Below are 27,619 nucleotides of genomic sequence, written 5' to 3'. Positions count from 1 at the left end.
CGCTGTCCTTGATTGGCAAGGGCCTCTCTCACACGGTCAAAATCTGCTGGGTCCATTGAAAAGGGCCAGATCGTTCTGTCACGGTTGGTAAAACTGGTGGACCCAAATGCAGAAAAGACAAGCAGAATTAAAGTTCAAGGGTTATAATTAATAAAACCAGAGGGAAAGGAGGGAGCTCGTAGTCCTTGGCTTGGCAGTCCAGGAGAGCACACTGAGGCTAGCAGGCTGTGGCAAGCAGGCTGAGGCTAGCAGGCTGAGGCTAGCAGGCTGAGGCTAGCAGGCTGAGGCTAGCAGGCTGAGCAGGCACACACGGCGGTAGGGAACACATGTAGAAAGGTGAACGATCTGGCGATCGCGCCGAGTGAAGTCCAAACATTTGAAGGCTGCAGGTGATGAGTTGATGGCAGGCAGGTGAGTGATTAGGTTGCTGGGATCAGCTGTGCCATGCTGAGAGCTGGAGCCACGCCTACGCCCAAAACACGCCCACTCTCCCAAAGACAAACACAGAGACAAACAGACACAGACAGAGACTGTGACATAACGTTGCTTGGATGGCAACATATGTTGCTCCAAAACCTGTATGTACCTTTCAGCATTAATGGCGCCTTCACAGATGTGTAAGTTACCCGTGTCTTGGGCACTAATACACCCCCATACCATCACAGATGCTGGCTTTTGAACTTTGTGCCTATAACAATCCGGATGGTTCTTTTCCTCTTTGGTCCAGAGGACACGACGTCCACGGTTTCCAAAAACAATTTGAAATGTGGACTTGTCAGGCCACAGAACACTTTTCCACCTTGCATCAGCCTCATCTTAGATGAGATCGGGCCCAGCAAAACTGGCAGTGTTTATGGATGTTGTTGATAAATAGCTTTTGCTTTGCATAGTAGTTTTAACTTGCACTTACAGATGTAGTGACCAACTGTGGTTTCTGACAGTGGTTTTCTGAAGTGTTCCTGAGCCCATGTGGTGATATCCTTTACACACTGATGTCACTTTTTGATACAGTTTTTATTGGGTTTGAAATGTGTAATTTTTACAGTTGTATCATACAATTGTTTACTACAAAAATAAATGGCAATCCATTCATCCATCCATCCATTTTCTACCGCTTGTCCCTATCGGGGTCAATCATTGTTAAATTGTATTTACATCCTCAGCTGCTGGTATGTTACTGTAAACGAGTGCTTCTCAATTATTTTCTGTTACGCCCCCTTTAGGAAGTACAAAACATTTCACGCCCCCACCCCACTCTCCACCGAGGCTATGAATAGTTTCATTTGTCTATAAAATGGTTATAAGTACATCTCTGCATAACATTGTACCCTTATTGACATTAAAGAAAACCAAAAAGACTAAATAAATATACATCAACTTACAACAAAGAATAACTTTACTAACATTGTTTTTTAGTTCGTAACAGAAAATATATACATTTTAATTTATCCTTATTTAAAATTTTAAAAACAAGATTAAATATATAAATAAATAATACTTATTTTTAATTGATCAGCAACATCAAGGAGACAATTCTACCTAAAAAACAAAAATGAATGCAACAATTTGTGCTGACATTTCTCATTACCTGTATTAGGATTTCCCTGTCAAATGAATAAATAAATACTATATAAAAAAAGTCAAGATTAAAATGGTTAAAATTGGCACCTGTTGCAGCTCACAGCTTTTTGAAGTGGGGTTTGAAGCACAACACTGCATGATACTGATAAAGCATTGCAATACAATTCTGCACTATATAATAATACCGTGGTACTGTATTTATTACTGATCTAAACTCTGTTGTTTAAGGGCTACTTAAACGCTTTTCAGCATTCACATTTTTAAATAGCAATTTACCATTTAAAATAAGTCACTATAAAAAAATGAAATATTTGTTCGATTTCTTTTTTCACGGCACAGACAGGTTAAAAAGGTTCATGTACAGAAACTTTAAATGTACAAAACACGTTTTGTATATTAAAAACACCAACAATAAACTAATGTAGGTCAATATATGCTAAGTTTTGTGTTATAACTGACTAGTCTAATACCTAATTACACATTATAGCACATTATTAAAAATGTATTTTTAAAAAATGGTCTAAGCGCCAAAATTATCCTCATCCAAAAGTTTTTTTGTGTGTTTTGGTGGAGTCAGACATAAACTTTCAAATGAACTTGACTTTCTCAAATAAACAAGTAGTGACTTTCACAAGCAGCTGACACTCACCATTTTGTCTCAGATTGTCTCTCAATCATGGAACTTAAATCCTGCAGTGGTGAAAAGAAAAAAAAAGTCCTTTAAGTCTCAGTCCTCCTTGTCTGATGCAGTCCACAATGTGCGGTCACACCTTTGCCCCACACACACACACACACACACACACACCCACACACACTACTGTGTGTGTGGGTGTGTGTGTGTGTGTGTGTGTGTGTGTACAGAAGGCACATTGTTTGAATGCGGTGCAGTCCCTATGGGTACGGCTAGGGGGCCACAGGTGTTTCTGGACCAGGCTGGTCCACGTGGTTTGAGTGGGGACTAAAAAGAGGAGCAGGGAGAAGTCATCAGTGTGATGCTTCCACAGTCAACATGTCTCTCTACCGCAACCTGGCCTGGTTCCTCAAGGGAATGACTCAGTTCACCAGGTAAGATGCCCTCTGACAATATTCATATATTTTATGACAATTGTATTTTTCCAGAATGACAGAATAAAAAGTGAAATAAATCAAATGATACCAAACGATACAGTTGCTCATTGATGGCTTTAACTGAATAGAGACAGGGGTATCAAAAGTCAGGGTTGATATACAAAAATTGATATTTTATTTTTTGGGATTACAAGAAAAAATATTAATATAGCAGTATGATGCAAAAGTTGATGTGTTTTGCAACATGTCTTCACATTTCCCCTTTAGGTTTGTTTAAAAATGCATTTACTAAAAACAGAAGTTACATTATAAGGCATGGATGTCCTTTACCACAAATGGTGTGACAAATAAATATTGTCACACCATTTGTCCAACAATACTAGTATATAATTTAACCCGACGTTTTCAATTTGAATTTACAATATTTTTAAAGACTGTAGAAAAATAGTGCCGCTTGTTATATTAGTGGTGAAATTCTTATTTGAGTATAATTGTCGGGCATAAATAAATAAATTGAATAACTGTGTTATGGTAGTGCAATCAAAGTTGTGCTTTTGGTACCCTTGATAATATTAATTTTTACAGTTTGGCAACATACTTGTACAATATCAGCTCAATACATTATATTGGGATAACTCTGTGACAAAACAGGGTCTATACAGTTAGGGCATTCTTGGATGGATGAGGCATGGAGTGAAAATGTCTAAAGTATGGCGTGGGTAACATTATTTAAATGTACAACAAAAAGGGTATAATGTAAGGAAAAAAGCTAAAAATATATATATACAGTAATGAAATAAATATATGTATATAAATAACTTCCTAGTACAGTGTTACTTCAGTTTACGGGTTTAATTGGTTTGTAACCCAAAATATCGGTATCTCAAATCGATGTTCCCCGTCAAAATGAATTTGAATTCTATTATTCTGTTCTGGGTCCCCAAAAAGCCACCAAAATTTTACTATCGAACATGCTTTTAAATTTGAAAAAACTTACTTCTAGATAATAAATATTATATCAAAATAATGCCATAGAATGTAGCATTAACATCTACAGTAGTTTTATGAAGTATTGTAATCATAATGTACAGCGTTTACTTCGAAGAGCAAACTTCTACAACATCCCTTGGAAGTTGCTTTTCCGTCAAACACACCATCAGTGGCTTCTCCATATTTTCATGAATAAATATCCGCCGTTTAGAAATGGTTTTAACACCCTGGGCTGGCGTTAATAAAGCCTTATTATTATTAGCGAACAAGCTCGCAATGATTTCTGCAGATCTTTTAGGGTTCACTGTAACCTTCGTAACCTGAGCTTTTGCTCGCAACCTAAGACGAGAGACAGCTAAGAGAGAAAGCCAATACTGACACTATTTTTTAAACGTTTTTAGGTTAATTGAAAGAAGTGGTGATCTTGCCTTTAATAATTTTGACCATGTGCGATCCAAGTCGTCCACCCCCTACTTATTATAATGAACTAGTTTTACTAAATGAAAACTTACAGTATCAATGAACTTTTCAGTTTGCGAGAAAATGTTTGGACACTCTGAAGCTGGTTTCTTTTACCAAACCCAGAAGGTATAAGACATTAAAACAGCATTGAGAACTTGTTGAATTAGGTTCTGTCGTTGAGCAACTCAAACATAACGTTGAAACAACATGCTTTTTGACGACCTTGAATCAATGTTGGGTTCTGACGTTGATTTGATCATTGAAATTTGGTCATTTCCCAACCAATATTCTACAACCCAAATACAAAACATTGAATGCAACATGCTTTTTGACATTTGATCAATGTTGGATTGTGACGTGGACTTAACCATTGACATTTGGTCATTTCCCAAACAACAACGTGGATCCAACGTTGGACATCAACGTTGTCTCAATTTCCAAATACAACTATTTTGCAACATTGTTTGGGCGTCAGTTTAAAAAAAAAAAAAAGTTTAATCAACGTCGTATCAATGTCTCGTGCCTGCTGGGAAGTGGTGTCCCAGTACGATTGTACAAAGGTTGTATCAGACCAATAATACACAACAAGGTGCTTTTGTGATGGTTTCCCTTTGTTCTGTGTCATTGCTTCTCTAACTGAGTGGCCTCTTCTGACCCCGTACTAATATCGCTCTGCATGACACCACCAAACAGAGCGAGTATTTAGCCTCACACACACACGAACACACACACTCACCCTTGTGCTGGACAATAGTCGGAATTGATGCCCGTGATACCACACACTCCCATCCTGTTGTCAGTCAAACTCATCACAGGAACAATCTCTCCCTCATTGTGTGTGTACAGTAAAAAGGTCTGACACTGACCTCTCTGACCTGAACACACACACTAATAATACTATCCAGTATCAGGTGTGTGGACGTAAACCAACCAATCACCTGAGTCCTAAAGGATCTGTAGACCTGTGACTCACCATTGGTGTTCCTTCTCTGTAGAAATGCTTTCCTGTCAGCCTCCAAGCGCTTTGTGGAGAAGGACCTGGAGTTGTCTTTGGCGGGACGCACCTTCATGATAACTGGAGCCAACAGCGGCATCGGGAAAGCCACGGCCATGGCTATTGCTAAGAAAGGTACCAACGGTTCTCCGCTTTGTTCTACATGGTGTCCTTCAAATCGAGATATGTAATCTAATCTAGATATACGTCAAAACAATTGTGACAGTAAAGAAGATCGGACAAGTATTAACAAGTTTATACAGTATAGTACAGTGGAACCTGTTTAAATTGACCCCATTTGTCCACAACCCAGTTAAGGCAACCAACACATAGAGTCTAGGGTTTTACGGTATACCGGTATTAGTATAGTACCGCGATACTAATGAATCATATTCGGTGCTATACCGCCTCTGAAAAGTACGAACCCCACTATTTGAGAAGCACTGCTTAAGGTGACGTCGACATACGCGGTACACCGCATTTCCTGACATAAAATTAGAGACCTGCAATGGTTTCTGATGTTATTAATTTCTATGTAACTGGAGTAGGTTGTTGACTTCACACATAAACGTAACATTGACCATAACTTGGGCAGCACGGTGGCTCAGGGGTTAGTGCATGTACCTCACAATACGAAGGTCCTGAGTAGTCCTGAGTTCAATCCCGGGATCGGGATCTTTCTGTGTGGAGTTAGCATGTTCTCCCCGTGACTGCGTGGGTTCCCTCCGGGTACGCCGGCTTCCTCCCACCTCCAAAGACATGCACCTGGGGATAGGTTGATTGGCAACACTAAATTGGCCCTAGTGTTTGAATGTGAGTGTGAATGTTGTCTGTCTATCTGTGTTGGCCCTGTGATGAGATGGTGACTTGTCCAGGGTGTAACCCGCCTTCCGCCCGAATGCAGCTGAGATAGGCTCCAGCACCCTCCGCGACCCCAAAAGGGACAAGCAGTAGAAAATGGATGGATGACCATAACATATAAGGCCAGGCTACAAACATAGCATACGATATCCTTTACCTAGAAAGATCCAAGTTTAGGAGTTATACATCAAAAGTGACAGCCACCTATTTAGCTATATTGTGTATATAAGTAGCGCAACAATGTTCAACAATCCGGATGGTTCTTTTCCTCTTTGGTCCGGAGGACACGACGTCCACAGTTTCCAAAAACAATTTGAAATGTGGACTCGTCAGACCACAGAACACTTTTCCACTTTGTATCAGTCCATCTTAGATGAGCTCAGGCCCAGCAAAGCGACGGCGTTTCTGGGTGTTGTTGATAAACGGTTTTTGCCTTGCATAGGAGAGTTTTAACTTGCATTTACAGATGTAGCGACCAACTGTAGTTACTGACAGTGGGTTTCTGAAGTGTTCCTGAGCCCATGTGGTGATATCCATTACACACTGATGTCGCTTGTTGATGCAGTACAGCCTGAGGGATCAAAGGTCACAGGCTTAGCTGCTTACGTGCAGTGATTTCTCCAGATTCTCTGAACCCTTTGATGATATTACGGACCGTAGATGGTCAAATCCCTAAATTCCTTGCAATAGCTGGTTGAGAAAGGTTTTTCTTAAACTGTTCAACAATTTGCTCACGCATTTGTTGACAAAGTGGTGACCCTCACCCCATCCTTGTTTGTGATGATGACCTGAGCTCATAAGTAAAGTGCTGGTCAAAATTCCCGCCATATTGCAGTCTCTGTGAAATATTTCATGGTGTCCATAAAACTATTTTTAAAAAATTAAAACGTTTAAAAATTTTCTTTCGCTTATCCAAGTCCATTTTCTACCGCTTGTCCCATTCGGGGTCACGATGTGAGGGCCAACAGGTACAATATGGAAGGCCAAAACATAAAAAATAAATAATTAAAGTGTGTCATTAATTAATTTTAATGGGAATTAAATGCATGATTGTGTTTTTAAATGTCATTAATTTATTTAATGTTAATTTAAATTTAATTATTTCATCATATATTTAATCAGTGATGTCATTATTTCATGATTTAGATAATTATTTCATGATTTGATTATTGATTTCATTACAGTATTTCATGATTTGGTGATTTATTCAATACTTTAATTAACTAATGACACATTCAAGTAATCAATAATTAACTAAATCATGATTATAATGAAATCGATAATGAATTAAATGATTACATGTCAAATTACATTAAATAAATTACTGATTCATTTAATTCAAATGTTAATTAATGAATGACACATTAAATAATTATTTAAAGATTGATTGATTTATTCCAATTAGCCGTTGCCTGTGCTTCATGAATATATTGTATCCGTCAAACTAAATCTTAAAATATTTCCTTAGTTGTGTCATTAAATAATACAATCATAAATAAATCATTAAATCATGAAATGATTAAATTCATTAAATACTTAAATAAATCATGAAAATGATTTAAAATAAATAACAATTAAAATACTAAACGTAATATAACATTAAATAAATGAATGACACATTTAATAACACATGTGTGTGTTCAACTCCAATTATAATTAATTAATGACACATTTGAGTAATTATTTAAAGATTTAGTTACCTATTAATTTGGCCCTTGTCAGCACTTCATGAATGTATTGTATCGTCAAACTAAATCCTAAAATATTATAATAATAATAATTAAATCAATAATTAATTAAATTGTGTGATAGTTCAATCGTGAAATTATTAATTAAATCATTAAATGATTAAATCAATAATTAATTTAATGACTAAATGTATTATTACAATTAAAAAAATACTGTTTTATTTCATTCTAATTCTAATTATTTAATGACACATTTAAATATATATTTAAAGATGTATTAAATTGTGTCCCATTTGGCCCTTGCCAGGGCTTCATGAATGTATTTTGTCCCTCAAACTAAATCTAAAATATTTACTTGAATGTGTCATTAAATCATTAAATGAATCATTAAATTGTGAAATTATTAAATCATGAAATTATTGATTAAATCATTAAATAATTAGCTAAATCATTAAATTATTGATTACATCATTAAAAAATTAACTAAATCATGAAATAATGAATCAAAATAATGAAATTAATAATTAATTGAATGACTACATTTAATATTACAATAAATACATTACTGGTTTATTTAATTCCAATTCTATTTAATTAATGACGCATTTAAATTTATATTTAAAGATTTCCAGGGCTTCCTGAATGTATTTTAACCCTCAAACTAAATTATTAAAATATTTACTTAGATGTGTCATTAAATCATTAAATTAATAATAAAATCGTGAAATTATTAAATCATGAAATTATTGATTAAATCATGAAATTATTGATTCAATAGTTAAATAATTGACTAAATCATGAAATAATTAATCAAAATAATGAAATCAATAATACATTTAATGACTAAATGTAATATTACAATAAATAAATTACTGATTTATTTAATTCCAATTCTATTTAATTAATGACACATTTAAATATATATTTAAATATTTATTAAATGTTGTCCCATTTGGCCCTTGCCAGCGCTTCATGAATGTATTGTATCCCTCAAACTAAGTCTTAAAATATTTACTTTGATGTGTCTTTAAATCATTAAATGAATCATTAAATCGTGAAATGATTAAATCATGAAATTATTGATTAAATCATTAAAATATTGATTAAATCATTAAATAATTAACTAAATCATGAAATAATTAATCAAAATAATGAAATCAATAATTCATTTAATGACTAAATTTAATTTTACAGTAAATAAATAACTGACTTATTTAATTACAATTCTAATTAATTAATGACACATTTAAATATATATTTAAAGATTGCCAGGGCTTTATGAATGTATTTTATCCCTCAAACTAAATCTTAAAATATTTACTTAGCCGTGTCATTAAATCATTAAATGAATAATTAAATCGTAAAATTATAAAATCATGAAACTATTGTTTAAATCATTAAATAATTAACTAAATCATGAATTTGCATTAATGTAATGATAATGTGTAATTTTACATTAAATGAATAATGATACATGTAGTATTACATTACATAACTTCATGATACATTTAATTACACATTGTTGTATTTAATCCCAATCATATTTAATTAATGATACATTTAAGTAATTATTTAAAGATTGATTGATTTATTTAATTTTGACCCGTTCGGCCCTTCATAAACAGGAAAGGAATTGCCAACAATACTGCAAAGTGCAAATAATGGTGAGTTTCGCTTATGTCGACACCCCATTATGTCGACTTGAGTCAGCCAATTTAAGGGGTGTGGTTGCACTGCAGCTACATTAGAGGGACATCAAATATTCTAATGTACCTTTACAAGTATTTCTTATCACCTATGATGATTGCCACAGGTGGAACCGTCCACATGGTGTGTAGGAACAAGGACAAGGCTGAGGAAGCCAGGGCTGAACTTGTCAAGGAGACGGGAAATAAAGTACAGTTGGACTCTCCTCCTCCAAAACAAAAAGACCCACACAGGAAGTATAATCTAAATGTCACCACAGGAGATCTACGTCCACATCCTGGACATATCTGAGACCAAGAAGGTGTGGGAGTTTGCTGACGCCTTCAAGAGGAAGTACAAGGCTCTAAATGTCCTGGTGGGGATACATCAAATTAATCATAATGTCCTGGTAATGTCACATCTGTCCACTGTTGACTGAATGTTGTTGTAATGTGTCCAGATCAACAACGCAGGGTCTATCATGAGTCAGAGGGACGTGAACACGGAGGGCCTTGAAAAGAGCTTCGCCACCAATGTCCTTGGTGAGTCATGCATTAGCATGAGGAGACGTCTGTCAGGTCCTTGTAACGCCGCATCCTTGACTGTCTTCCAGGGGTGTACATTCTCATCAAGGGTCTCATTCCTTTGCTGGAGAAGAGCGCAGACCCCAGAGTGGTGAGTCAGAGACACATAAGAGGATGGGCTCCGTCACGGTCTGGCTTGGGGTGTCGTTGGGCATAGATGGCGGGCGAAGTGCCAGTAAAAATGTATGTAATGACAAGAAAAAGAATAGTGCAGCACAGAAGTGCACAGGAAACATAGCATGCATACAAAACAAAGAAAAGCCTCCTGATTAATCACTGCCATTAGGTGAGTATCCTAATTACAAACTGAGTGCACGTGCTCAAGCCCGTTGGCATTTGTATCCGTTTTTGCGAGGAGGTTGTCATTAAGAATTGTGTATACCATATTTTCCGGACCATAGGGCGCACCAGATTATGAGGCGCACTGCCGATGAATGGTCTATTTTCGATCATTTTTTCATATATAAGGAGCAACGGATTATAAGGTGCATTACATAACATGTAATGGTGGTTCTTTGGTCAAAATGTTGCATAGATTATACAAACCCCGTTTCCATATGAGTTGGGAAATTGTGTTAGATGTAAATATAAACAGAATACAATGATTTGCAAATCCTTTTCAACCCATATTCAATTGAATGCACTACAAAGACAAGATATTTGATGTTCAAACTCATAAACTTTATTTATTTTTTTTGCAAATAATAATTAACTTAGAATTTCATGGCTGCAACACGTGCCAAAGTAGTTGGGAAAGGGCATGTTCACCACTGTGTTGCATGGCCTTTCCTTTTAACAACACTCAGTAAACAATTGGGAACTGAGGAGACACATTTTTTAAGCTTCTCAGGTGGAATTCTTTCCGATTCTTGCTTGATGTAGAGCTTAAGTTGTTCAACAGTCCGGGGGTCTCCGTTGTTGTATTTTAGGCTTCATAATGCGCCACACATTTTCAATGGGAGACAGGTCTGGACTACAGGCAGGCCAGTCTAGTACCCACACTCTTTTACTATGAAGCCACGTTGATGTAACACGTGGCTTGGCATTGTCTTGCTGAATTAAGCAAGACAATCCAAGCAACGTCCATGGTAACGTTGCTTGGATGGCATATGTTGCTCCAAAACCTGTATTTACCTTTCACCATTAATGGCGCCTTCACAGATGTGTAAGTTACCCATGTCTTGGGCACTAATACACCCCCATACCATCACAGATGCTGGCTTTTCAACTTTGCGCCTATAACAATCCGGATGGTTCTTTTCCTCTTTGGTCCGGAGGACACGACGTCCACAGTTTCCAAAAACAATTTGAAATTTGGACTCGTCAGACCACAGAACACTTTTCCACTTTGTATCAGTCCATCTTAGATGAGGTCAGGCCCAGCGAAGCCGACTGCATTTCTGGGTGTTGTTGATAAACGGTTTTCACCTTGCATGGGAGAGTTTTAACTTGCACTTACAGATGTAGTGACCAACTGTAGTTACTGACAGTGGGTTTCTGAAGCCCATGTGGTGATATCCTTTACACACTGATGTCGCTTGTTGATGCAGTACAGCCTAAGGGATCGAAGGTCACTGGCTTAGCTACTTACGTGCAGTGATTTCTCCAGATTCTCTGAACCCTTTGATGATATTACGGACCGTAGATGGTGAAATCCCTAAATTCCTTGCAATAGCTGGTTGAGAAAGGTTTTTCTTAAACTGTTCAACAATTTGCTCACGCATTTGTTGACAAAGTGGTGACCCTCGCCCCATCCTTGTTTGTGAATGACTGAGCATTTCATGGAATCTACTTTTATACCAATCATGGCACCCACCTGTTCCCAATTTGCCTGTTCACCTGTGGGATGTTCCAAATAAGTGTTTGATGAGCATTCCTCAACTTTATCAGTATTTATTGCCACCTTTCCCAAATTCTTTGTCACGTGTTGCTGGCATCAAATTCTAAAGTTAATGATTATTTGCAAAAAAAAAAAAGTTTATTAGTTTGAACATCAAATATGTTGTCTTTGTAGCATATTCAACTGAATATGGGTTGAAAATGATTTGCAAATAATTGTATTCCGTTTATATTTACATCTAACACAATTTCCCAACTCATATGGAAACGGGGTTTGTACTTACACTATTAACTAGGTCCACTCGACATCCATTGCACCGGTCGCCAGGGGTCCCCTCCAAGGTTTCTCATTGTAGTCCATTGTGTTGAGTTTTTCCTTGCCGTGATGTGGGATCTGAGCCGAGGATGTCGTTGTGGCTTGTGCAGCCCTTTGAGACACTCGTGATTTAGGGCTATATAAATAAACTTTGATTTATTGATTGATTGAGAATTGAAAACTGGCTGAATTTTTTTTTTTTAATTGTCGTTGTCAGGAAGAAGGTGAAGAGGAAGATAATGCATGAATACATAAAACTTTAAAAGAGGCGGGTTACCCTGATTACCCTCAATATAAATATAATTTGTGTAATTTACAACAAAATATGTTCATAAAGTAGCCTGCTTACAGCCAGATTAGAGTTAAATCTTTTTAATTTAAACATATGCCAGCGAAAGACTTGACTATTGTTTGTTTACTCAATTTATTATTACAAAACAGGAGAGGTTCTTGCTGTTGCAGCCTTACGTGACACAAAAGCGAAACTCCGGTGCCATTAATGTGCCGCAACCACACAGCTGCTGCAACTGTCTGCACGACTTGCCGAGCTGGTGCTGGAGTCACGGGAGCACATTGTGACAGCAATAGATGGCAAGATGATCCCTTAAATAAATTAATATATGTCATCACAAATATTCATATTAAAATATGAATGCATTGGCGAAAAAGTTAATTTTTTGTACATTGTTGTAATTAAATGTTAGCAAAGCCTGAACGACCACCTCTGTGAGTCACCAAAGTACCCGCGACCTGTAGAAATGTGCATACGTGAAGCATAAAGTTGGTGTGAAGCAGCGCACATGTCATGTTCACTCATCTTTGACGTTAAAAAAGGCATACGCCAGGTTTTTGTGCAAGAGTTTGAGCAATACATGGTGAAGGAAAACAGCGCTCAGAATCAGGGATAGAGACACTGCAAGGCAAAACACAAAACAGGAAGTACAAACTAAAAATATGAGCGCTAGACAGGAACTGAAACACCAAACACAGAAAGTACTGAAACAAAAGAAGGTGTGCCTTGACTTGACAGGTCATGACTGTACCCCTCTTCAAGGGACAGATTACAGGCGTCCCAGAGTCCCGCAAAAAACAAAAAGTCCTGCGGGTGGAGGGAGGACTTCGTGGCGGGTATGGTTGTTAACGATAAACCGATGCGAACGGATGTCCGGTTCGAGAGGCGACCGGTTCGGCTACATCAGTTGTTGCCCCCTCAATCGATAAGATTTAGCTGTGAATCCTTAGGGTAATCGAGTGTGGGGACATAAAACGACAAGAGAGCCAGGGTTTTCCATAAAAACAGTCACGCGCTTGTTACGTTACTGACGTAACCGGAGACGAGAATAGACGTAGATACATGGACCGGGTGTTGCGTGAGACTAGCAATCAGGAGACAGTTTATCTTTAAAACAACACGAGAGTCACGGCTGCCCGCCAAATAATTACCCAAAAGATATGCAACTTTAACACCGTAGACCAGGGGTCACCAACACGGTGCCCGCGGGCACCAGGTAGCCCGTAAGGACCAGATGAGTAGCCCGCTGGCCTGTTCTAAAAATAGCTCAAATAGCAGCACTTACCCGTGAGCTGCCTCTATTTTTTTAATTTTATTTATTTACTAGCAAGCTGGTCTCGCTGTGCTCGACATTTTTAATTCTAAGAGAGACAAAACTCAAATAGAATTGGAAAATCCAAGAAAATATTTTAAAGACTTGGTCTTCACTTGTTTAAATAAATTCATTATTTTTTTTACTTTGCTTCTTATAACTTTCAGAAAGACAATTTTAGAGAAAAAATACAACCTTAAAAATTATTTTAGGATTTTTAAACACATATACCTTTTTACCTTTTAAATTCCTTACTCTTATTTCCTGACAATTTAAATCAATGTTCAAGTAATTTTTTTTTATTGTAAAGAATAATAAATACATTTTAATTTAATTCTTCATTTTAGCTTCTGTTTTTTCGACGAAGAATATTTGTGAAATATTTCTTCAAACTTATCATGATTAAAATGCAAAACAATTATTCTGGCAAATCTAGAAAATCTGTAGGATCAAATTGAAATCTTATTTCAAAGTCTTTTGAATTTCTTTTAAAATTTTTGTTCTGGAAAATCTAGAAGAAATAACGATTTGTCTTTGTTAGAAATATAGCTTGGTCCAATTTGTTATATATTCTAACAAAGTGCATATTGGATTTTAACCTATTTAAAACATGTCATCCAAATTCTAAAAGTAATCTTAATCAGGAAAAATTACTAATGATGTTCCATAAATTCTTTTTTTAATTTTTTCAAAAAGATTCGAATTAGCTAGTTTTTCTCTTCTTTTTTTCGGTTGAATTGTGAATTTTAAAGAGTCGAAATTGAAGATAAACTATGTTTCAAAATGTAATTGTCATTTTTTTCGTGTTTTCTCCTCTTTTAAACCGTTCAATTAAGTGTAAATATCATTAATTATTAATAATAACATAGAGTAAAGGTAAATTGAGCAAATTGGCTATTTCTGGCAATTTATTTAAGTGTGTATCAAACTGGTAGCCCTTCGCATTAATCAGTACCCAAGAAGTAGCTCTTGGTTTCAAAAAGGTTGGTGACCCCTGCCGTAGACCATCCGTCAATATTGTGACATCCCAAGTAATGGAGGCTCTGATAGATTCCCAGTTTGTCTTTCTTTATTTCACCAAATGCAACATTCTTGTACAACGGGCTCAATCTTTTTGTCTCGCTCTCTTTTCCGGCAACATTCCTTTTACCCCCCCAACACACGTCACTTCCCATCCTTGTCCCTCAGTCAAGCCATTGGCTACAACCCGTAGGCGTCTGTGACGACACACTGACTTGACTTGACTTGATTCGTGGAAAATAAATATATTTGACATGTGTTTGTCTTTTCACTTTATAAAACATATTTGGGGATGTATCTTGTTTTAAAGAATTAAAAATACTGGAAGCATGTCACATGTTTAGAATGTAATCTCAGGGCCTCCAATCGATCGGAACTGGGCTGCTGGGTTTGTCTCAGAAGACGTTTCACCTCTCATCCAAGTAGGCTTCATCTGTTCATGCTCACAGACTTAGATTGGTCAGATCTAGTCCGTTTGAATGCCCTGAGATGACAATGACCTGGATGACTGAGAACCTTCACCTTTAGATTGTGCTTTTTTTATATTTAAAGATGACTGTTCTCATTTACCAGGTTATTGTTATTCTTGTGGCATTCAACTGATCAGTTGTCTTCGAAGACGTTCGGCCTCTCATCCGACTAGTTTTCATCAGTTCATGTTCATAGACTGAGCTTGGACAGATTCAAGATCTAAGCGCTTGGTGCCAAGGTCCTATATATATCCTCTAACATGAGGAGCAACGTATGCACGGGAAGGAATGCTTTTGTTCTTTTGTGGTGTTGAAATGAATGAATTAATTAATATGGTGAATGTTTATATTCATCTTGGAGAAAGCAAACCACCAGTTCAAATAGTGGTATTTCAGTTTGAGCACATAATAAGATAAGGCCCCTTAGTTTGATATTTGCTGGTGGATTGGATCACTTCTCGTAGGAACGAGGCCCTAATTGTGACTTTGGAATGCAAAAGTGATAGCCCTATCCTTGAGAAGAGACTACATGTTCAGCTCAATGCCAACATTTAAATTATGACTTAGTTGTTTTTCAGACCCTTACACACAAACTTCTCCTTTTATGGTCAGGATGCGCTCTCCTGACTTAGCACACACACAGAGACAGGAAGGAGGAATAAAAAACTGATGGGTTGGCTTCTTCTTCTTCACGAGTGAGGGAAAGATGGAGAAAGAAATCAGCCGGAGAATCGGAGCAGCTGGGGCAGTATTGCAGTCTCTCTGCCGCACTGTTGTGACGAAATGAGAGCTGAGCCAGAAGGCAAAGCTCTCGGTCTACCGAGCTATCGACATTCCCACTCTCACCTATGGTCATGAAGTGTGGGTCATGACTGAAAGAATAAGATTGCGGATACAAGCGGCCGAAATGAGTTTCCTCAGAAGGGTGGCTGGCATCTCCCTTAGAGATAAGATGAGAAAGTTCAGTCACCCGAGAGAGACTCGGAGTAGAGCCACTGCTCCTTTGCTTGGAAAGGAGCCAGCTTAGTTGGTCCGGGCATCTCATGTGGATGTCTAACGAGCGTCTCCCTAGGGAGGTCCTCATTGCAAGTCCCACTGGGAGGAGACCCCGGGGCAGGCCAAGGACCAGATGGGGGGATTACATTTCCTCTCTGGCATGGGAACGCTTCGGGATCCCCCAGGAGGAATTTGCTAATGTTGCTCTGGAGAGGGAAGTCTGGGGGTCTCTGCTGGAGCTTTTGTCCCCGCGACCCGATTTCGGATAAGCGGTTGAAGATGGATGGATGGATGGATCAAGTTAGGAGAGACACGTTTTCTTGACCTGACCTCCTCCAGGAACTGCAGTCCTGTATAATGACGCTTGCTTGTAATAAAGCAACTTTTAGTTCAGTAAAGCGTCTCCGACGTCTCTTTTGATCCAGCTGCACTGCCGCGTCAACCTTCTGTCCATACAAGAGAGACAAGACCAGAAATACACATCAGTGGAAAAAAGAATGTCTCCATCAACAAATGTTAACCATAGAACAAATCGTTCATACATCGTATTGAATCGCACCGAATCGTTCTGTTTAATTAATAAATCGTTTTAGAATCTCATCCTAACCTATGTATCACGATGCAAATTGAATCTTCCATCACAAAGAGATTTACATCCCTAGTGGCGGGTCGACAGGTCATGTGCCCCCTAAGCCAGTAGGGGAGCGACAGGTGGCGACGGCGAGTGGAACGCTCCTGCAGCCGTGGCCTATACGAAGAGGCGGACGTGCTCCAGTAGACGTTAAGGTTGAATTTGTCTCGAGACAAAAGTGAAAGTGAAAGTTAAAACGAGGCTGAGAAAATGACGGACCAAAGTCTTTTCAATGCCGACACAGAAGAAGACGACTTCAGCGGTTTCAGTGCGCAAGTGAAGGGGGATGATGAAGATAGCAATTACTTTTTTTCTTCTCGCAGCTTCATGTATCGAAATGAAGTTTGCAAAAATTAATGAACAGCAATAAGAACTACAAACCCCGTTTCCATATGAGTTGGGAAATTGTGTTAGATGTAAATATAAACAGAATACAATGATTTGCAAATCCTTTTCAACCCATATTCAATTGAATGCACTACAAAGACAAGATATTTGACAAATAATAATTAATTTAGAATTTCATGGCTGCAACACGTGCCAAAGTAGTTGGGAAAGGGCATGTTCACCACTGTGTTACATGGCCTTTCCTTTTAACAACACTCAGTAAACGTTTGGGAACTGAGGAGACACATTTTTTAAACTTCTCAGGTGGAATTCTTTCCCATTCTTGCTTGATGTACAGCTTAAGTTGTTCAACAGTCCGGGGGTCTCCGTTGTGGTATTGTAGGCTTCATAATGCGCCACACATTTTCAATGGGAGACAGGTCTGGACTACAGGCAGGCCAGTCTAGTACCTGCACTCTTTTACTATGAAGCCACATTGATGTAACACATGGCTTGGCATTGTCTTGCTGAAATAAGCAGGGGCGTCCATGGTAACGTTGCTTGGATGGCAACATATGTTGCTCCAAAACCTGTATGTACCTTTCAGCATTAATGGCGCCTTCACAGATGTGTAAGTTACCCATGTCTTGGGCACTAATACACCCCCATACCATCACAGATGCTGGCTTTTCAACTTTGCGCCTATAACAATCCAGGTGGTTCTTTTCCTCTTTGGTCCGGAGGACACGACGTCCACAGTTTCCAAAAACAATTTGAAATGTGGACTTGTCAGACCACAGAACACTTTTCCACTTTGTATCAGTCCATCTTAGATGAGCTCAGGCCCAGCGAAGCCGACAGCGTTTCTGGGTGTTGTTGATAAATAGTTTTCGCCTTGCACACGGCGTGGCGAAGTTGGGAGAGTGGCCGTGCCAGCAATCTGAGGGTTACTGGTTCAATCCCCACCTTCTACCATCCTAGTCACGTCCGTTGTGTCCTTGAGCAAGACACTTCACCCTTGCTCCTGATGGGACTGGTTAGCCACGTGCATGGCAGCTCCCGCCATCAGTGTGTGTGTGTGTGTGTGTGTGTGTGTGTGTGTGTGTGTGTGTGTGTGTGTGTGTGTGTGTGTGTGTGTGTGTGTGTGTGTGTGTGTGTGTGTGTGTGTGTGTGTGTGTGTGTGTGTGTGTGTGAATGGGTGAATGTGGAAAATAGTGTCAAAGCGCTTTGAGTTCCTTAAAAAAAAAGGTAGAAAAGCGCTATACAAGTACGACCCATTTACCATTTACCATTTGCATAGGAGAGTTTTAACTTGCACTTACAGATGTAGCGACCAACTGTAGTTACTGACAGTGGGTTTCTGAAGTGTTCCTGAGCCCATGTGGTGATATCCTTTACACACTGATGTCGCTTGTTGATGCAGTACAGCCTGAGGGATCGAAGGTCACGGGCTTAGCTGCTTACGTGCAGTGATTTCTCCAGATTCTCTGAACCCTTTGATGATATTACGGACCGTAGATGGTGAAATCCCTAAATTCCTTGCAATAGCTGGTTGAGAAAGGTTTTTCTTAAACTGTTCAACAATTTGCTCACGCATTTGTTGACAAAGTGGTGACCCTCGCCCCATCCTTGTTTGTGAATGACTGAGCATTTCATGGAATCTACTTTTATACCCAATCATGGCACCCACCTGTTCCCAATTTGCCTGTTCACCTGTGGGATGTTCCAAATAAGTGTTTGATGAGCATTCCTCAACTTTATCAGTATTTATTGCCACCTTTCCCAACTTCTTTGTCACGTGTTGCTGGCATCAAATTCTAAAGTTAATGATTATTTGCAACAAAAAAAAAAGTTTATGAGTTTGAACATCAAATATGTTGTCTTTGTAGCATATTCAACTGAATATGGGTTGAAAATGATTTGCAAATCATTGTATTCCATTTATATTTACATCTAACACAATTTGCCAACTCATATGGAAACGGGGTTTGTATATTAAACACTGCGACTGAGTAAAAATAGTTCAACACCGCAAGATAGTTCCACTAATCAGTGTCCTTCAGCACAAAGATGCCCCACAAAAGTCCCTGCAAGTCGAAAGTTCCTTTCGTTCTTCTTACTCTCCGTTGTCAAGCACTGTATGTTATAGGTTGTCCCCTCACATCTAATGGCGGCTGAAATTCCGAAGGCAAATTTTTAGAAACGCCCAACTGTGTTCAACCAATCAGCGTTCGACAGCACAGTTCCACCTCGCTACTAGGAACTGAAATAGTTCCTATGGAACTTTATTTACCAGGGTTGTTTTTGCAGGGAGGTATTTCATTTACTAGGGTAAAAAGGAAAAGGGCATCCTTTGATTTTGAGGTGCAAACATAGTCAACCATTTTTCCACGCGCGGTTCTAGAAATCAGGATTTCACATCGGGTCCACTAACTCCAGTTTGGCTTCACTCCTGTGTGTGCAGATCACTGTGTCATCAGGGGGGATGCTGGTGCAGAAGCTCAGGATAGGAAACCTGCAGTCGGAGCGAGGCCGCTATGACGGCGCCATGGTCTACGCCCAACACAAGGTACGAAAGCTGGAATTTATTCTGGTACAATACAGATATGATCTTCTCAGCCTGGTTACTGCTACTTTAAAAGACTATTACAGTTATGAAAAGTCATTATTTGCAGATCTCTTGTGTAAAAAATATATATCTTGTCACGGTACAGTGAGGAAGGAGACGGCACTGAGACAGGGATGTCGTTTAGCTTGCTGGGTGTTTATTAACACAAGAGAGTGACGTGTGTAATTGACCCAAATACGTGGTGTTTGACTCTGTGAAGCGATTACTTGGTGAGTGTTACCGGGAGTTGTTGAAGGTGCGTGTTGTGAAAGATGCGGAAGTCCAGAGAGGGTAAGGCAGGCTCAGAGGTCGGTGGGCAGGCAAGAGGTCAAGGGCTGGAGTCCGTAGTCCAGGGGCAGGCGAAAGGTCGAGATCCAGGGAGGCAGCAAGAAGTCCAGAGGGAATCCGGGGAGACGAGACACACAGCTCGAAACCAGGGAACGAAGAGGAGTTGCGGGATGACGACACAGGACAAGACACAATGAGCACAGAGGAGGGGAAACACGGAGAGCGAGGAAGCACATAGGCAAGAGAGCTGGAGACGTGTAGGGCTTCCTGTACAGGTACAAGTAGCTACGTTCTGGCACTGGAACGCAGGACGCGCTGGCTTAAGAAGGCAGTGGAGTCTTCATCAGTGTCAGGTGTGTCGATTGCAGAGTGACTCAGCTGAGTGTGTGGCGGCAGGTGTTTTAGCCGTCACATAACCGTGGGGAAAACTAGCCAATGTGTGCACAAAAGTGTGTAGTACAGGGTGAACACAAGTTAATATACTATTTGTAAGTTATCACTGGAATTACAACAGTGGTACTCGGTAGCTTTCCTATTCACTCATTCATGAAAACAATGTTGTAAAATGTTAGTTTTGTCCGAGTCAACGTGTGAATCCCAATTGATGGTCTAAAGCAGTACAGTAGGGAAGGGATTAATATGGCCCCATTCCTGGGTGGAGCTCGCGTGAGAGGAGGAGTGAGGTTTAATCATTTGGCAATTTTGTCACATTTCATGTGTCAGGTAAACCATGACAAAGGGGCTTTATGATTCCCCTTCCTACTGTAGTTCTGCTTTGGTTGCCAAACCCACCATCGCCCCTAATTGCATGCGGCGGCGAAAAATGTTGTACATTTTCCCACTCAAATAGGTTATATTTAATGAAAAGACATAGTTTGAATGTGGGGTTGTGCAAAGTAGCAACAACAACAAGTTTTAATGAACATTTCAGAAGCATAACAAAGGTTTTTATCCATGAACTCAGAGCTATTTAAACAAAACGTGGCTATATTTTGCTCAGGCTAAAGTTTGGTCCCTACTTGCTAGATCAGCAGACAGATAACAGGTTCTTTGAAGCACTGTAAAACTCAACATACTGAAATTAAACATATTACTTTTAGCTTATATAAGACTGTCCTAAAATGCCTGATTTCGCGACTTAAACATTTTGATATATATTTTTTTTCAATTAAAAAAAAAAATACTAAAAACAAAAAAAACAATTATTTAAAAGACAAAACTTTTTGTTATAGTTGACTCAGTATAATAATTATTAGTTCAAAAATGTCAACGTTTTTTCATGACATCTTTTTCCTTACACTTTTGCTGTTTTTTTTTTTTTTTTGAATGGATATGTTATTTGAAAGCACACAACTTTTAAAATTTTGGCAGACACATTAGGTATATCTACACAAAGTATCGGTATTGCCGATAACGGCCGGAATTGTACTGGGTATCGGATCGGAAAGAAAATCAGTGGTATTGCACGTTACTAGTAGACTATCCAACAAACTGTTAGTCTTCTTCTATGACAGCAGCGGGTTTTAAAAAGTACTGCAGAGCATTGTCGCCACCTTAAGGAGTTTTAATAAATGACAGCCCGCTGGAAAAAATACATCTTGTTTTTTGTTTTGTTTTTTTTACCCCAAAAAATATGGATCCCACCATCTTAGAATCAACTAGTTTACACGGCTCAAAAATGTGTGTGTGTGTGTGTGTGTGTGTGTGTGTGTGTGTGTGTGTGTGTGTGTGTGTGTGTGTGTGTGTGTGTGTGTGTGTGTGTGTGTGTGTGTGTGTGTGTGTGTGTGTGTGTGTGTGTGTGTGTGTGTGTGTGTGTGTGTGTGTGTTTTTCAGAGGCAGCAGGTGGTGATGACGGAGCAGCTTGCAAAGATTCACACAAACATCCACTTCTCTGTCATGCATCCAGGCTGGGTGGACACTCCTGGTACCGCCCACTCAAACACCACAAACAAGGCCCATTTACTCACTAACCTGCTTTAGGGGGCTCACTGAATTGATTACGTAACATGTTTTGTTGTCGTTATTTTTATATAATCATATTTTATCCCAGAAATGTATTCAATGAAAGAAGAAAACGGGCTGCCATATAATATAGTTATCTTATTACTAAACAAACAAACAAAAAAGCTCCGTCAAGTTGACATCCACATACATGGTCGACAGCTTCTTTTGTAATGTATTTTTCTTTTCTTTTTTCAATGAAGTGCATATTACCAGATGTGAGAGGGATCTTAAGACATAATATATTGAACATACAACTAAAAACAAAGGTGTACAAGAGGAAAGAGGACTTGTACATTGTCAAAAGTTACCTTATGCATTGTGAAAATGGTCAAACACTTTTTTCGACATAAAAGTAGAGACCCAGAGGGATCATTTCATTGAAAAACTGGTCTGTTTATGTGTTGTAGCATTGTTTACTATACCTCATTATCGCTAAGCAACCTGAAACAACAGCAACTGTCAGGAACTGTTGGTGACGAACCCTAAGATGCAGGGATGGCAGGCGTGTTGCAGGAAAACATGACTTTATCAAAAGGAAATGCAGGGAAAACAGGAACCAGGATAACAGCAAATAATCCTCGAGCACTGACTGAAGGGCGAGGCAGGCATAAATGGCAGCCAGCTGATTGACACCAGGTGAGGCCAAGCTGCCAATCAGCAGCAGGTGAGGGGAAACAGCGCTCAGGGAGACGTGCAGGAAATGGAACCAAAATAAGAGCGCTGACAGGAAATAAACACAAACACAGAGGAAAACCCAAACATAACCAAACCGTCAGTGACAAGCCTGAAAGCAACATTACTCTCAAGTTACACAACATTAAGCCATGCACCCACTGACTTCCTGTTCAGTGCAAAGTAAGCTTCAAAATAAAAGAATGGCAGCATTAAAAACATCCATCCATCCATCCATTTTCTTCCGCCTATCCGAGGTCGGGTCGCGGGGGCAGCAGCCTAAGCGGAGAAGTCCAGCCTTCTCTCTCCGCATTAAAAACATGATCCTTAAAATCCTACAGTAATAAAAGTAGGAATTGTGCAAAACTTTCACCAAAAGTATGGATCATTAAAATAAAAAAACTTGCACCAAATTCATAGAGCATTAAAAAAGGAATTGTGCAAAACTTATAACACAATTCATAGTCCATATAACATAAGAATTGTGCAAAACTTGCAGCAAAAAAATGCATTTTTTTAAGGTTGTTGGCCACTGAAGTAAGATTCACACATGTACAAAATATTTATTGTCAAAGAAACAGCACAGCCGCTCTTTCAGATAAAAAATATTAAATATCATGTGAAAACAGAAGAATCGGAATCGAAACATGCACAAATGAAGGTTATTTTCAATTTCAGTTTTGTCAACAACCACTTATGTTGACGTGAGTCAGCCGGTGGACTAAATGCACCGTACGTAATTCTGTGCTATTAAACACTGTACTTAATTTAGATTAATTAATTAATTAATTAAATTAAGTTATTTTCTCTTCTTTGAATGAATACAAATTGCTCGGTTCTGATAAACTAACACCACTAACCCCTTAAAAGGCAGCTTGCTCCCTCTTATGTATCTGCACAAACAATGCGTCATTTTAAGTAGATAGACTTTTGCCAGACTGCATAATCACATACACCTTCTCTATGCTTCAAGCTGTAGCCAACGCCATGCCTGACTTCCATCGCTCCATGAAGGATAGCCTGCGGACCCCCGAGCAGGGCGCCGACACCGTGGTGTGGCTCGCTGTGTCCGAGGCTGCCAGCGCCAGCCCCAGTGGACGTTTTTATCAGGGTAACTTTGACACTTTCGATATACTGTACTCTTTTTCTTTAAGGGTTGCGTGTGTGTGTGTGTGTGTGTGTGTGTGTGTGTGTGTGTGTGTGTGTGTGTGTGTGTGTGTGTGTGTGTGTGTGTGTGTGTGTGTGTGTGTGTGTGTGTGTGTGTGTGTGTGTGTGTGTGTGTGTGTGTGTGTGTGTGTGTTAAACCAGTGTTAGAACAAAAATATTAGTCTCTCAGCTGTGGCCTACCACTTTTCAAGCGTAAAACCCACACAGAGAATGTCTCCAACTAGTGGATGACAAAGCAGACACAATAAGGAAGCCTTTAGTGGTGTTTCTTTTCTATAACGATAAATAATTATTACTATTATTACTTATAATAAATCAAAACAGTACATTAATTTGACAATGATCTTTGAGTATGTGCTTTTACCGCCATCTACTGTCTACTTTTAAGTCTGTGCGGTATAAAACGAGTAAAACATCAGTGGCACCTCAACTTACAAGCTTAATTGGTTTTGTAGCGGAGCTCTTAACTCAAAACACTTGTATCTAAAATTGCCATTGAAATGATTGAAATCAATTTATTGGCGCTTGGCCCCCAAAATACTAATATTTTGTAAAAAAAGGTTTTATTTTTTTTTGTTTATTTTTTCAGTCGGCGGTCAACAAAATAAAAAATATAAATTTTACATCCATGAATTCATAAATTGACAATTTTACAGACCGAAAGGATTTTGGCTGAAGTTAGACACTTATTTCGCCTAACACTATTATACAAACTCAAATACAAGATGTGGTAAAGCCAGGCTCTGATCTTTTTTTTTTTCCTTTTTTTTTTTTTTATTTCTCTGTCCAACAAAGTAATACACAATAATACAATAATAACACAATTCCAATTCCAAAACCAAACCCAGCCCAGCAACCTTCAGAATAGCAATCAACAGAGCAATTGAGAAGACACACAAACATAACACAAAACAACCCAAAAGTAGTCAAACAAAAATGAATAAAATCAACAACAGTATCATTATTAATAAGAATTCCTACATAGCAGTGATTACAAATCCCTCATTTACATCATTATCACAGCCATTTTTTAAAAAACATTTAAAAAAAAGAACAATAGTGTCACAGTGGCTTACACTTGCATCACATCTCATAAGCTTGACAACACACTGTGTCCAACATTTTCCACAAAGATAAATTAAGTCATATTTTAGGTTCATTTAATAGTTAAAACAAATTTAAATAATGGATCCCATATTCCAAGATATGACTCATTATTACCTAAACTAAATGCAGTTTCTGATCTTGAGCTTCATAGAAATGTGGCATTTCCTTTACACAACATACAAACCTCGTTTCCATATGAGTTGGGAAATTGTGTTACATGTAAATAGAAACGGAATACAATGATTTGCAAATCATTTTCAACCCATATTCAGTTGAATATGCTACAAAGACAACATATTTGATGTTCAAACTGATAAACTTTTTTTTTTTTTTGCAAATAATCATTAACTTTAGAATTTGATGCCAGCAACACGTGACAAAGACGTTGGGAAAGGTGGCAATAAATACTGATAAAGTTGAGGAATGCTCATCAAACACTTATTTGGAACATCCCACAGGTGTGCAGGCTAATTGGGAACAGGTGGGTGCCATGATTGGGTATAAAAACAGCTTCCCAAAAAATGCTCAGTCTTTCACAAGAAAGGATGGGGCGAGGTACACCCCTTTGTCCACAACTGCGTGAGCAAATAGTCAAACAGTTTAAGAACAACATTTCTCAAAGTGCAATGCAAGAAATTTAGGGATTTCAACATCTACGGTCCATAATATCATCAAAAGGTTCAGAGAATCTGGAGAAATCACTCCACGTAAGCAGCATGTCCGGAAACCAACATTGAATGACCGTGACCTTCGATCCCTCAGACGGCACTGTATCAAAAACCGACATCAATCTCTAAAGGATATCACCACATGGGCTCAGGAACACTTTAGAAAACCACTGTCAGTAACTACAGTTGGTCGCTACATCTGTAAGTGCAAGTTAAAACTCTACTATGCAAAGCGAAAGCCATTTATCAACAACATCCAGAAACGCCGCCGGCTTCTCTGGGCCCGAGATCATCTAAGATGGACTCATGCAAAGTGGAAAAGTGGAAAAGTGGAAAAGTGTTCTGTGGTCTGACGAGTCCACAATTCAAATTGTTATTGGAAATATTCGACATCGTGTCATCCGGACCAAAGGGGAAGCGAACCATCCAGACTGTTATCGACGCAAAGTTCAAAAGCCAGCATCTGTGATGGTATGGGGGTGCATTAGTGCCCAAAGGCATGGGTAACTTACACATCCGTGAAGGCACCATTAATGCTGAAAGGTACATACAGGTTTTGGAACAACATATGCTGCCATCTAAACGCCGTCTTTTTCATGGACGCCCCTGCTTATTTCAGCAAGACAATGCCAAGCCACATTCAGCATGTGTTACAACAGCATGGCTTTGTAAAAAAAAGAGTGCGGGTACTTTCCTGGCCCGCCTGCAGTCCAGATCTGTCTCCCATAGAAAATGTGTGGCGCATTATGAAGCGTAAAATACGACAGTGGAGACCCCGGACTGTTGAACGACTGAAGCTCTACATAAAACAAGAATGGGAAAGAATTCCACTTTCAAAGCTTCAACAATTAGTTTCCTCAGTTACCAATCATTTATTGAGTGTTGTTAAAAAAAAAGGTGATGTAACATAGTGGTGAACATGCCCTTTCCCAACTACTTTGGCATGTGTTGCAGCCATGAAATTCTAAGTTAATTATTATTTGCAAAAAAAAATAAAGTTTATGAGTTTGAACATCAAATATCTTGTCTTTGTAGTGCATTCAATTGAATATGGGTTGAAAAGGATTTGCAAATCATTGTATTCCGTTTATATTTACATCTAACACAATTTCCCAACTCATATGGAAACGGGGTTTGTATTACAAATACACTTTGTACACAGCATTAACAATGTTCAAATATATAAAATATATATATAAAAAAGCCGGTGAAATCTTGGAAGGACTGACTATTGGAAACCGACGTTAGTCGTTGGTGTTCTCTTTTTGGTTGGTAGTTTTATGCACAGAGCACTTCTGCCTGCGTTTGTGGAAAAATATGAATTTGACCAAAGGGTTTTGTGTGTCACCGCTTGAAGACCGCACGATGGTGGCCACCCACCTGCCGCTGGCTTGGACACACAGTTCTCCTCTGGAGGAGCAGAAGCTGATTTCCGCTCTGGACGACTTGGCCAAGATGTTCCAGCCGCACTGAAGCAGAAGCAGAAGCAGAAGCAGAAGCAGAAGCAGCGCATCTTCACCGCTCTAACCAGCAACACTGACCAAGCCAATGGACCTTATCCAACCATTATTATTGCTTATTATTTTATAGAACATTCATAAAGCCACGTGACAAGGACTAAAATTACATTTATGATTTTCTTGAAGAGAGCATTGCACACATTTACAGTATTTAACTGTGACTTTTTTGAACGTTGTCAATCTGATGGGAATCTGATTGGACCAAAAGTCACCGAGGCCCAGCTATGAGTTCAACCTCCTTGTTGTGTAGCTAAAAATGTGTAACTAACAACTGTGTTTGTGTGTTTTTGTCACGTCGCAGTGTAGCGGGTGAATTCCATACCAACTTTATTCCAGCAGGAAGTGCAGTGCTCTCACTACGGCAGGGATGTCCAAACGGTTTCTGTCCAGAACATCGGTTATGGAAAAAAAGACTAAAAAATGTGACATAGACATGATGTTATATATATATATATATATATATATATA

The 27,619-nt window shown here is 38.8% G+C and overlaps 2 protein-coding genes across 3 annotated transcripts in view; one reads left to right on the top strand and one right to left on the bottom strand.

Annotated features, from left to right (window-relative positions):
• Positions 1-2,384, bottom strand: part of ap1s3a (adaptor related protein complex 1 subunit sigma 3a) — a 40,385-nt gene extending 38,001 nt beyond the window's left edge. For both annotated transcript variants that reach the window (XM_062068598.1, XM_062068599.1), the window contains exon 1: positions 2,231-2,384. In XM_062068598.1, the coding sequence (XP_061924582.1) occupies positions 2,231-2,233 (3 nt within the window). In that variant the 5' untranslated portion in view covers positions 2,234-2,384. The remainder of the gene's footprint in view (positions 1-2,230) is intronic.
• Positions 2,385-2,488: 104 nt separating this feature from the next.
• Positions 2,489-27,584, top strand: dhrs12la (dehydrogenase/reductase 12-like a). Its single transcript, XM_062068597.1, has 10 exons — positions 2,489-2,646; positions 5,097-5,230; positions 9,458-9,540; positions 9,611-9,706; positions 9,791-9,872; positions 9,944-10,005; positions 19,582-19,686; positions 21,847-21,937; positions 23,663-23,800; positions 26,989-27,584. Exons 1-10 carry the CDS (start codon positions 2,591-2,593, stop codon positions 27,102-27,104), a joined length of 963 nt encoding a protein of 320 aa, XP_061924581.1. The 5' UTR covers positions 2,489-2,590; the 3' UTR covers positions 27,105-27,584.
• Positions 27,585-27,619: the final 35 nt, after the last annotated feature.

Source organism: Entelurus aequoreus, linkage group LG13 (genome assembly GCF_033978785.1).
Source record: "Entelurus aequoreus isolate RoL-2023_Sb linkage group LG13, RoL_Eaeq_v1.1, whole genome shotgun sequence".
Lineage (NCBI taxonomy): Eukaryota > Metazoa > Chordata > Actinopteri > Syngnathiformes > Syngnathidae > Entelurus > Entelurus aequoreus.
The sequence above is the reverse complement of the archived record's forward strand: the minus strand, read 5'-3'. Positions and strand labels throughout refer to the sequence as shown.